Source organism: Neofelis nebulosa, chromosome 5 (assembly GCF_028018385.1).
Source record: "Neofelis nebulosa isolate mNeoNeb1 chromosome 5, mNeoNeb1.pri, whole genome shotgun sequence".
NCBI classification, from domain to species: Eukaryota; Metazoa; Chordata; class Mammalia; order Carnivora; family Felidae; genus Neofelis; species Neofelis nebulosa.
In genome coordinates, this window is record NC_080786.1 from 36,085,887 (window position 1) to 36,099,105 (window position 13,219).

Below are 13,219 nucleotides of genomic sequence, written 5' to 3' on the forward strand. Positions count from 1 at the left end.
TGCCTCTTGGTGGGAACGCACAGAGATGCAGGTACCCCCAGGATGGGCCTTGAAGCCAGAGGCCGTGAGGAGGCCTTCGCGACATGCCTGGGCCCTTCCCTCGTCAGGGTCTTCTCCGGACTCCCCTGTATCTGATGACCTTCACCCTCCTTCCTTTGCCTCGTCTTCTATCCAGAACTTTCCATGTTTGCTAGACCTTCTCAACCCTGTCTCTTGGACTGCCATCCTGGTGAGCTTGTCAGAATTCTAGGTATTTGACACAGACACAGCTTTACCCCCAGAACCGTGCTCCAGCTCTCTGAGCTGGGCCCCCACGTCCCCCTTTTCTAAAGGATCCATTTCCAGTGTCGCTGGCTTTGGCTGGTTTTACTGTAATCATTCATTCGTTCAGTCAGTCGGTCCGTCTACAAGTGCTCACTGTTAAGTGGCCATCACGCCTCTTACGCTGTACCGACCGTGACAGGCTCACAGTCTGGGAGCAGCACTCACCTCGGCCCCAAGCCAAAGCATTTCGCTTTCCACACCTTTCCTGTGTCAGGGCGAGCGATCGGCTTGGTCTTTGTGCAGCTGACTTTGATCAGGGAAAGCACACCTGGGGAGAAATCGTCCCTTTCCTAATTGTCAAATTTAAGACATGTGCTTCCTGGCCTGCCTCCGCAGCTCCAGTGCAGGCCCCGGGGCTCTGACAGGTGTCAGCTGTTCAGTAAATTCATGAGGAAAATATCCCCCGAGGAATTCGATGGCACGTCCTGGAAGCAACAACTGAGGCGGGAGAAAGCTTGGCAAGCTTAAGAGAGGCCTTTTGCTTTGGGGGCAAGAGAATCCTACTGCTCAAAAGGAAGAGCTACAGCCAACGTGTGTGAGCAGAGGCAGGGAAGTCAGTCGGGGACCGGAGGGGTGGGACGGTGGGGGAGGGGAGAGACTAGGGCAAACGCTGGAAAGTGGGAAGGGACTGGTAGATATCTCCCTGTTTTGTTCACTGTCACATCCCCAGTGCCCGGAAGTTGCCTGGGACACAGTGGGTACTCTGTTAATATGTGTTCGGCGAACTTAATGAATTTCACAGCATGCGTCTTCTGAGATTTTTTTGTTTGTTTCAGGTGATATTCATAGGTGCCTAACAGGCAAACAGGATAAACGCGGTGAACAAATTTGCTAAACTGACTAGTCTATCGACCACATTAGCGTATTAAATTCTCTGAGGCAAAGGGTCTCAAACTTGACTTGTCTGAACATCCAGAGGGCCTGTTACACAGACTGCTGGGCCCCACCTGCAGGGTTTCTGTTCATTGGATCCGGGGTAGAGCCGGAGAATCTGCATTTCTAACAAGTTCCTTGGTGACTTAGCTCAGGCTGCCAGAACAAAATACCACAGATTGGGTGGTTTTAACAATAGACATGTATTCCTCACAGTTCTGGAGGCTGGGAAGTCCAAGTTCAAGGTGCCAGCAGATTCACTTCTTGGTGGAAACCCACTTCATGGCTTGCAGAAGGTCACCTTCTTCCTGTGTCCTCACAAGCAGAGAAAAAGAGGGGCTCCGGTCTTCCTCTTCTTATAAGGACACAAGCACCACCAGGGGAGCTCCACCTTTATGATGTCACCTAAACCTAATTACTTCACAAAGACCTCGCCTCCAGATAGCATCACGCTGGGCATTAGGGCTTCACCATATGAATTTGGAGAGGATACAAACATCCAGTCCATAACACTAGCTGGTGCCGATGCTGCTGGTCCAGGGACCACACTTTGAGAACCACTGGTCCATGGAGTCTTGCTAGAAGAAACCTGATTAACTGTGTAACATGAAGCTTTTCTAATTTTGACCCTGACCCCATTGTTCATGATATATCTTGCAGGACCGTGTTTTACAAAATACCCACTTGGGAAAGAAGCCTGAAAGGGTCACACTTTCCTGAGTGATGGCCAAAGAGGGGCCTCATCTGCGCTGGTTGGCCCCATTCTTCTTGCTTACAATGCCCACTTCATGTGCAGGTTTGCTGCCCCCACACATCTGGCTCCCCCATGAAGCTGCCAACCCTACCTCCATGGACCTTTGTAGAGTTCGCAGATCAGACCCAGGCTGGGGAGAGAAGCTTTGGTTTGGACGAGAGACTAACTGAAGTACCATTTTAACACGTAAAAATGAGGCCATCCATCAGTAAGATCTGGAAGTTAAGGGATCTTCCCAGAGTTGTCCTCCAGAGGTGGGGAAGGGAGATCTGACTGGCATTGCTGAAAGGCTGTGGTGGGGAAGAATGAACCGCTGATCCAAGAAGCTGATTATGTTGCGGAATTCTCTACCTCCATATGGGGGGTTTGTTGTTTCGCCGCTTCAAAGGATGAAGAGGTGGACGCAAAATGAGCAGTAGGCGAAAGCTTATTAGAGTATAAGATCAGAAAGGAAGAATGGTGTGAAAGCTGTCTACAGAGAGGGGGCATTCGAAAGGGAATGCCCGTGACTATAGGCAAGGGTCCTTGTTTTATAAGGTTCTGGTCGTCTCTCCCTTCCCTTCCCCATCATTCCTTCTCAGGTTCCACCCTTACTGGCTGGATGGCTCTAGGTGCAGGGCTGTCCCTTCCTGATCGGCTCGATTCCATTGCATGAGCGGTGGTCTGTAGCCACATCATTCCTTGTGGGTCATACGCTTTGTGGTCTACTACTTATTTTTAGTTAGGTCTTTTGTCAAATTCCTGAGGGGAATCTCAGGGGGGTAGATGGTGTCTGATACATTCTTAGGAGGAACCTTACACCCCAGCGGGGTGGCTGTGGTCAGAGACGCCCAGCATTGTTCCAAACTATGTGTTTTTCCGCACCCAGGGACCTTAGGTCCTAACCCTCTCTGCCTATTTTCTCCTATCTTTTCCTATCGTAATTACATACGCAAAAACCATAGCATGGTGCCAGGCATATCATCAGCGCATAATAAAGGTGTATTTTCTCTCCCCCTGGACGAGTTTAAATCGTGGGTGCGAGCAAGTCTTGATTTACGTGCTCCAGGCACAAACTGCAAGGACAGATTTTCAGGATTGTTTTGGGGATTGGCCCAAATGTTGCTCAACCAAATTGCAAATGGAGGTGGTCTCTTTGACACAAGCTACCTTTCATGTTTCGAGGTCCCCTGGGCTCCACCGCCCTGAGTCAGCAATTGCTTTTTGACAGAAGGCCCAGCGGGTGCTTTCTGAGCTGTCATAATCACCTTCCCCGAAAACACACTGTATTTCTCCCTGCCAGTCTGGAGGTGCAGGCGACCTCCTGGGAAGATCTTAAAGAGATTTGCAAATAAGAGTGACATCTTTGCTTTGGCATGAGGTTGGTCTTGGCAGTGACCAAAACCTCATCTTTCTAAATGTTCCCAAACAGCGGCCTGAGGCCAAAGGGCCTTGCAAGTCCACAGTGAGAACTCGATTTGCATGGTTTCAACACTCCTGGTTCAATCGCTCTCCGTTTCAGAAAAGGAAGTTTGGTTTTGACTTGCCCTTCAAACATGTCCTGTGGGGCGGGGGCTAGGGGGCTCTGTGTGTCCACTGTCCTCTAATTTGTAACAGGAGGGGGCTGTGGAAGTAAAGAATGGCTTTCTAGAATGCAAGGCGCTACAATAGAGTAGTACATGCATCGGCAGGGTGCAAGAGGTCCTCAGGAGCCCAGCCCCCCTGCGGTCACCTGGGGGGGGGGGCCCTCCCCACACACATCTGTCAGGCTGTCTGTTGGAATATGTCCTTTGATCAGCCATAGAAACCATACACCTCTTTGTTGCTTTATCAAATTCTCGCTGTTCTCTAATCTCATCTATCAGCCAGTTCTCTAATGCCATTGTCAGTTTTCTTGATTTATTTTTATTTCAATAACTATGTATTTTGTTTCTGGAATTTTTCTTTGATTCTTTTTCAGACCTGTTTTCCTCTATTTCCTTTCTAATTGCTCCATTTTCTGTGGTTCCCTGAATGTGGGTTTGATCATTTGTTTTGTCTGCCTTTTCTCTCACACACAAAGGATTGCTTCCTCTTTGTTTTGTAAATTTTAACCCTGAGCTCAAGGCCAGCAGGAATTGTCCTGCCTAAGCCCTGGGTGGTGAGCATATGTAGAATAGATTCCAACTATGTCTTTGTGGAGGGCCTAGAGACTTTGTGGATGCATTAAGTTTGTGTTTGAGTTCCAGGTTTCTGCATCAGGCAGGCTGTGTACATTTGGAGCCGATGCACACGCACAGAGCAGGCTTGCAGGTCTAACGTCGCAGAGGTGACCTGTTCCAGAGCCATTGTCCAACTTCCTCCCTGCCTCCCTCCGTCCATCCATGGCTGCCATTGTCCCAGGACACAGGCTTCATATGGCCCCTCTGCAGCTGCAGGCTTTATGCAAACGTGTCAGGTCGAGTTTTCCCAGGTGAAGGACCTGAGTCTACATTCCTCTCTCCCACTGGCTTTGAAACCACAGCTGAAAGGGTGGGCTGCATGGGGCACCTGGGTGTCTCAGTCAGTTGAGCGCCCAACTTTGGCTCAGGTCATTATCTCAGGGTTCATGGTTCAAGCCCCGCGTTGGGCTCTTTGCTGACAGCTCCGAGCCTGGAGCCTGCTTCCGATTCTATGTCTCCCCCTCTCTGGCCCTCCCCCATTCACGCTCTGTCTCACTCTCTCTCTCAAAAATAAATAAACATTAAAAAAAAATAAAAGAAAAAAAAGAAGAAAGGGTGGGCCATAGCCCCTCAGCAGTCATTTGCTTCCAACAACAGTCAGGTGCAGCTTTGGGGGTTTTGTTTGCTTTTTATACCTAAGGGCTTCTAACTCTCTTATTTGTTCTGTTTTGTCATTATCGCTGTTCTGTTTTATGCAGCATCTCAATGTATTTGGAAAAGGAAAGGGGTCTGCATATCTGCTCAGGCTGCAAACACGTGCTCGGCATTGTATATGCTTTATTTTAGCTCCCTTCACACAATAACCCTCTGATTGGGTACTCTTTATTATCCTCACTTTACAGGTGAAGGAGTCAGGATTTAAATTTTTCAATTATTTTCCCAAAGCCCACAACATGCTTCCCCAGAAGTTGTTAAAACGGGTGTGACCCCTGGCCCATTCTCCCCAGGCGTGGCCTGCATGACTCCCTCCCGCGTCCTCTTGGCTGTCTCTCTCTGGCTCCCCCAGCGCAGCGCCGCCTGCTGGCCACCAGCAGTCTACAGGCTCTGCCCACCCACACTCACACCAGACCTTTCCGGCCATCCCCCTGCTGCAGATGGGCCTCTCCCCTGGCCAAGGTGCTTTCCCTCTTGCAGTAGCCTGTCACAGACGCACTCCCTCAATCTCCCCCTCTCCAGTGCATGTTGTAAATTCTGAGCGGGAGTGAAGGTAGACAGAGGAGAGTGGATGAGAGGGGCATCATCAGAACTTGGCAGTACGCGGGCAGGAGGGAGGGAAAGAGTGAGGCAGTCTAAAGCAATGCCCAGGTTTCTGGCTTGGACGATACATAGGATGAGGAGCACTTGCTGAGGCAGGGACTCAGGAGGGGGCGAAGGGGGGACTGGAGCATGGGGGGTGTTGGGCTCAATTTTGGACACCCCGTGCGTCCGAAGTGCCTGTAGCACGTCAGGTGGGCCACTCGGGGACAATCTGACACGCAAGCCCATCACTCAAGAGGTAAGTGTCTGCACCAGACCCTGATTCAGCGGTGAGTATGCAAAGCTGAGCCACTGGTTGTGTGTGAAATAGAGACACGAGAGGCTGAGTGTGGAAGCCCGAGTGGGGTGCCTGTTACACCTAACTCCCGACATCCGCTCCTCGACATCAGAAACCATATCCTTTCTCTCCCTTTATGTTGTAAAGGTGCCTGTGTCAAACTGGCACTCCTCCTGTATCGGGTTGCAGCAAGGATTCACTAGCGTAAGGAGTATGAAAAGCTTCTTTAAAAGGGAGAAGCATGTTCCAGGATTGATTGTTGTTATGACTACCATCCTCCTCCCCCCTGCCCCAACCCCCCCACACCTCCTGCTGCCTGAAGAATAAAAGCACCTCAGATCCTTGGGTCTCACTTCCCAATCTATCCCTGTGGCCTCCTCTCCCACCCTGGCCCTTCCCAGACCAGCCTGACCCCTCCATACTGGGTGCCTGTGTTTCTTCCCCTGCCATCCGCCTCCCAGTGCAGATATCGTTTAAAGGGCCACAGTGCCAGCTCCGGATTGGTTTTTCCAGGAAATCAGGAATGTTTGAGTGCAGCAATTCAACGTGAGATACTTTTGCCTCCCACCTATTATGGGCCAGGGGCTGCACGCTTTAGAGGATATTTGGACCGACCAGTCAGCAGCCTGATTTTCTCCTCCTCTCTAGTGGGAGGCTTCCATGGCCCGACTCACCCTGGAGTACCCTCCTACTCCCAACACAACCTCCTTTGGCATCGTCTTTGCTACCTACCGTTCTTCAACACGTGTCCCCGGGTCTCTGGTCCCTGGTCTCTGCTTCACTTGCCAGCTAAACAGCATCCCAGCTGCCCATCCTGAGAACACACCTGCAAGTTTTCACAGAGAAAGGGTCTCTGGCCCCACCGAGGTCCTGGGCACTGCCTCAGGGGATGACACGGGACATGCTTGGTGCCAACTGCATTCACCAGTGATTCATGAACAGTCAGGAATTAAAGTTCTTCTCTCCCCCCAGGAAAGGTCACTTTGCCTAATCTCCTTCTCTCACGGTTGAGCCATTGCACTGACACATTTATTTTTGCTGCCTCCTGGCTTGATCATTTTTTTTATTACAGTTTGTCCCTCCAACTCTAACAGAGGGCTAATGCAGGTCTCCTCCTGATCACAAATCCACATTAGTGAAACCCTAACTAGGCATCTCCTTGGGCAGCCTTCATAGATTACTTGGTGCCAGAAGTCTGCAAGCATTCACCTAGTCTGAGCTCAAAGATGCCCAATCAGGAGCTAAGTAGGAAGCTCCCCAGCATTCCTGTCTTCGAGTCTTAGCTCAGGGAGCTCCCCACTCCCAGAAGGCCCTCCCTTTTGACCTTGGAGAATATAAATCTTGCCATCTTTTGTGAACCATCTTAAAATGAGATAAAATGTATCCCCTTTCAAATTGCCAGGATTGTATATTTTATTAACACTCAATGTGGTAAGGGTACAATGCACGAATACTCTTAGAGTCTGTGGGCAGGAGAACAAAAAGGCACAAACTTCTGCTGGAAAAAAAATGACAGCGTGTGTCATGAGTCTTCAAAATACCTCCAACCTTTGACTCAGTAATTGCACTTCCATGAATCTTTCCCAAGGATATAATCAGAAATGCAGGCAAATAATTATTCATAAATAAATATAGTATTAGGTTACAGCATGTTTTATAATTGCTGGTACATAATTAATACGTGATTCTAAGGACATATTTAAATATGGTTTAGTATATGCATACTATACAGCCATCTAAACTGAAGTTGGTAAAGGCATTTTAATGCTGACATTAAGTGAAGCCAGCAAACTCAAATCATATACACAGTATGATCCAAATTGACCTTCTCCCACTGTTGTTTCACAGGACGCTTACAGGAATGCTATAAATAGAAAAATTCATTTTCCAACAAGGTTGGAAAGTTATTATAGGCATATACTTCATACTTTGAGGCTGCTGGGAGCCTTGGATATGCAAATGAAATGGGAAATCCAAAAAAAAAAAAAAAAAAAAAACAACAACAACAAGACCCAGTATACATGGTCGCTGTTTTTCTTCAGGGCATCACAGGGGCTGCTGTTCATGAATCATGCTTCGGAAAACTTGGGGGGGTAATACCTAGGAAAAGATTCCTATGTTGAAAGGGGTCACCGCTGCTGTTAGTTATGGAATTATTTTGTTTCTTCCTTGGAATTTTTTTTTTTTTTTGTCCTACAAAAATGCTGTAAGTATCGTGAAAGGACGCAAGCCAGAGGATCCTTCTCCTCCCAGTGTCAGCAGTGTGGAGTGATGTACAGTCAGTCAGCACACAGGTCCTACACAGCAGTCATGCCTGAGAGGATGGCTGCCAAGAGGGTGGTATGGCGGCCAGGACAAGGGGGCCCCCCAGGGCTGCCTGGTTGACTCTCATGCTCTGCCCACATTTCAAAGAGCACGGGATACGGTCAGGGTCACAGCACTGCCACCTGCTCCCACCCCACCCTGGGACTGGCTAGAGATTTCTCCATGCCTCAGAGAACATGAGGCTCTGAAATATGCCACCTGCCTACTCTTGATTGCAGACTTCAAGTCCAAGGTGCACAGGATGAGCCTGCTTGGATTAGATGCCTCCTCCTTAGCTCCCCACTCTTCCACGACCCCTAGGCTCTGTTTCCAGGTCTTCCTTTGTGCCACTCCCACACCACTGGGTCAGCCCTACCCCAGTCACAGGCCCAGCCTAAGAGTCTGCTCCAACCCAAGATGTGGCCTCAGACGTGGAGCAGGACGGATGTAAACTTGGTTAGAACCTCATTAGTAGGTACTGAGCTGTACTTGCAGTGGGGTGTAATAGGATTTTGGAAATACTTGCTCGGACACCTCCTGATTACTTTCCAAGGGCCCCTAAAATATTCATCAGCCTTTATCAGGCTAATGGGCTTCAAAAGGAGCAATTTTCTGAGACATGAGACAGGACAATATAAAAAGAACATTAAGGAAAAAATTCCTATTCCAAAATGAAAGGGAAAAGATCATTTAGCATCCCTGTTGGTGTTATCTATTCATGAGAAACAGCACATTTAATCCAGAATGGGCTGTAGGGAGGGCTTTGATGCCCTCACCTTGAGGTCACCTTCATGCAGAACTCATCTGTCTCCGCTGCCACAGATGACAGGGGCAATGGAGACAAGAAGATATAGATGAGAGGCATTTCAGAGGTGGACTCCACAGGGTGCAGAGTGACTCCACAGGGAGAAGAGGTGTGGAGGAGAGGTTTGAATGTGACCCCAAGACACTGGCTTAGGGGATCAGAGAGAAGGGGCACCATTCTCCAGCCTGGCCATCTTACCTCCCTTCCCAAGGCCCACCAGTCTTGGTTTCTATTTTGCATCATGCTGTGAGAGTTCAGCATCTTCAGGTCAGGAATTATGGCTTCATCTAGCCCTCAGCGTCTCTACCCGTCCATTAAAGTTTTGGTTACCACCATAAGATCAGAAATCTCAGGCACAAAAGTTGGGAGAGGTGTTAAGTGTTAGAGTGCCCTGCACTTATCCAGGCCAGGAGGACCATCTGTGGCCCTTCTGTGCCTCCCCAGGAACACTCCAAGGTAGGATTCAGGTGAGTCCCCTTGGAAAGACTATGTTTCTCAGAATGTATTTTGCTCGATTTGAAAGTCCCTGAGGTTACAAGAAGAGCTCCTTGGGCAAGGCTTAAAGTAGAGACAAAAGAATGGGGCGTTTCTACTCTTCTGCATTCCAACCTTCTTCCTCACCCGATGTTCTTCACCTCCTCTCTTGCTCCTTTTGAGCCCCTAATTCTCTGCCATTTTCTTCCTTTTCTTTCCCTTCTTCCTCCCCTTCTCTATCTCCACCTTCACTTCTACTTTCAATCTTAGTATCTTTCTTTTTAGAGCTTCATCTATCCCCAAGCTTAGGAAAATAATTTCAATTTAACTTTTTTCTCTATTAAAGAACTAAGAAAAATTTTATACAAAGCAAATTTAAGCTGTCAGCCCCACCTGTCCCCCAAGAATTTGCCAGCCTTGACAACTGTTAATTATGTGACCAAGATGCTCTGCCCATGCTCAAATACTTGCCTGATGATTGGAATCTCTGGTGTTCCTCTACTCCATGGTTTGCCCCATGGTGTTGGACATGAGCCTCTCTAACCTCAGTTATAGCAACCATTATATTCATGTGGTTCTTTGCAATAAAAACTGTTCACGCAAAATGTCTTCTCCTTTCATAATTAAAATAAAGGCCTGTTTGATGTTTCATTGCATATTCAATTTTAAGTGTTGCTTTTCTTTCCTTTCATTAGATATGTGACAAAGAATGGCATTACTATGTCATCAACGTGGAGTTTCCTGTGGTTACTTTGTACATGGATGGAGCAACGTACGAACCCTATCTGGTGACCAACGACTGGCCCATTCATCCATCTCACATAGCAATGCAACTTACGGTCGGCGCTTGTTGGCAAGGTAACTATACGTCAAGCCCTTCTCCCTGGCCCATCTGTATACAGTCCGTGAAAGGTACTGATAGAAAAAAGGGGAAAACAAGTGATGTGAGAATTAGCTTCGAAAATTTACTACCCCTTACTAATATGACAGGACTTATAAAAATAAGGATTAATCCAGACACTAAACTTGTGTCATAATAAAGCACTTGGCTGGAGACCAGATTCTGATTTTAGGTTAACACGAGCAGTTTCATGGTTGCCTCTGAATAGGCTAATGCCTTTTATTGTTCTGGAACCTTACATAGTTTCAAATTGGGACTGTATAGAGAAAAGGCTGAATGTAGAATCCCATATCAAAATTGCCTTTTGGGTCTGTTGAGTGCTAATCAGGAACCAAGGATCTCCTTTTATCCCCACACAAGTTGTCCAAGCCTCCAACCCTCTGCTCTGGGAGCTCACACATATGTAGGGCTATGATGGGTGGATTGTCTATAGGTGTGAGACAATGGACAGCCACTCTCAAGTTCAGCTCATTGCCTAGCTCCTGCCCTGCTCATTAAGGACAGAGGTTCCTTATTGCCTTCCCACTCAAAGGTCTCTGCTGCCCCCTCAGTGCTGCTGCTGCCTCTCCTGCATTCCCCAAATTGGAAGACTAATCTCCTCTTTGAAAGCAGGAAAACCTGCTGTTTGAGCATACATTTAACCCTCTGTCCTTCACTCAGATCTGTTAGAATCTTTGTTTTTGCTCCCTTAAAAGCTAGGGTGCTATAAAGTACCAATGAAAGAACAGAGGGGAAGAAAAACATTCCCCAAATAAGCAGATTAATACTTTGAGATGACCCAACCTCAGGTTGATGGATTCCTCAAAAGCTAAGATTTGTGACTTTGACCATTCGCCATGGGGGGCTCAGGGTAGATAGAGATGGGCTGTGGTAGAAGAATATGTCTTCAGAGAACCAGTTAACCAAGGAGCGATCTAGAGGAGATATAGGCCCCTTTGGGTTGAGACAGAGTTCTAGGCCACACCATAAGAGATAAGACAGAAAGATGCACACATAGCTCAGCCCTGGGAACACTAGGGATACACAACCTAGTAAGGAAATAAAGCACCAATGAGGCAAGGGAAGAGAAGATGGATGGATGAATAGATAGATAGACAGATAGATAGATAGATAGATAGATAATTATGACATGAGCCAAAATCAGATGCTCAACCAACTGAGCCATCTAGGCACCCTGGGAAGAGAATATAAATAAATAAATAAATAAATAAATAAATAAATAAATAAATACACACAAACACACACACACACACACACACACACATATATATATATATACATATATATTTTTTAAACATTTATTCATTTTTGAGAGACAGAGCATGAGTGGGGGAAGGGAAGAGAGGGAGGGAGACACAGAATCTGCAGCAGGCTCCAGGCTCCTCCAAGGTGCAGCACAGAGCCTGATGCGGGGCTCGAACTCACAGACTGGGAGATCATGACCTGAGCTGAAGTCAGACACTTAACCAACTGAGCCACCCAGGAGCCCCGAGAATATATTTTTAAGTTGAGGTCACCAATTTAACATCTGATATATGTCATATGATACTAAAAAGTTCACTGAACATTTCAATAGAACTTGGTAAGAGCTTCATCATTGTTGCAGAATTTTCCAGGAATTCAGAAAAGGGAAACTGGGTCAACTGGCAAGAGTCCATGAAACTAATGAGTACAACAAGCCCCTGATTCAGAGATTACACAGGAATGACTAGTCACTGAACACAGCTATGCCCAAGTGATGGCCCTCATATGGTTCAGTGTCCCAGTTGGACACCACAGCCAGCCTGTGGATATTTTGGGACATAGCCTGGATGCTACCCACAAGTTAAGGGGGCCCCAGTAATGTCCTCACTATGAACCTCACCATGACTCTTCCTCTAGAGGACTTCAGAGAACACATCGGGCTCCCTATCACACCAGCCTGCAAGGGAAACCTGCCCCCACCTCTGAAGGACAATTGTAACCACTGCTGCCCAGTTGCATGCCCATTGGGTGGGGAAATAGTCCCACCAAAATAAAATGCGATTTTATAAAGAACTAGGATAACCTCTTTGAATCAGTTACAATAGGCTAAGTTGTGCTGCAGTGACAATCAAGTCCCAATTCTCAGGTGCTTGAGATAATTCTCACTTTATACTTGCTTCAGATCAGTGGGGGGCTTTTCTCTGATTTCTCCTCAGTCTGAGACCCAAGCAGAGAGAGCAGCTGCATTGCTTCGTACTGAGAAACAGGAAAAAGAAAGCATGACGAATGGTGCATGAGCCCTTACAGCTTTCACCTATGAGTGACACCAATCATTTCTAACCACATTTTATTGGCCAAAGCAATTCCTATGTCCACACCTAACCCCAACAAGGCAGGAAAGTAAAATCTATAATGTGTCTGGAAGAAAAACTGAAAATATTTTATGAACAACACTGATGAACACCATGGTCTGTCCACTTACTACTCTACAGCTATTTGACTGTCCTTCCCACATAAAACATAGAACTACCCTTCCCTAATGAGGCAACCCAAAAGTTTGACCTGTTACTGGCTCCAAGCTCAACATCCAGATTCTCTGAGTGATTCCTGGTGATCTGTCCCTTCATCAGGCTGAGTTGCATAGGAGGCTCTATCTCAGGACCAGATATAGCTCTGCTTGATCTGGAGGCTTCTACACTAATAGGGAGAAGTATGTGCTGCCACCACAACCATCTACCCCTACACACACTCACACACACACACACACACACACACACACACACACACACACAATGCAACAGTGGAATCAGTCAGAATAACCAAAAAAAAAAAACATTTCCACTAAATAAGAGGAAGAATTAGAGAAACACAGCAGTCTGGTTGGTAGCAATTCTGAAATCCCTCTGGGCAGATGCTTTAAGGGCCCTACCCTAGGATGGAGAGTGCTCTTTGTGGTCCCTGACTCCACTTTCTGGGAGATGTTTCCTTCTCAGTATCCACCTAGGCCACGTCCAAAGACGGCATTGTCATTGCATAAGTAACAGCACTAATACTTTACCTGATTTCAGCTGATTTAAAAAACTATTTCTCAAAAATGCTTTTCAAA

The 13,219-nt window shown here is 47.2% G+C and overlaps 1 protein-coding gene across 3 annotated transcripts in view; it reads left to right on the plus strand.

Annotated features, from left to right (window-relative positions):
- The window catches only part of CLSTN2 (calsyntenin 2), a 603,671-nt gene that overhangs the window by 551,880 nt on the left and 38,572 nt on the right, over positions 1 to 13,219 (plus strand). For all 3 annotated transcript variants that reach the window (XM_058730043.1, XM_058730044.1, XM_058730045.1), the window contains one exon: positions 9,944 to 10,106. In XM_058730043.1, coding sequence (XP_058586026.1) covers positions 9,944 to 10,106 — 163 coding nt within the window. The remainder of the gene's footprint in view (positions 1 to 9,943; positions 10,107 to 13,219) is intronic.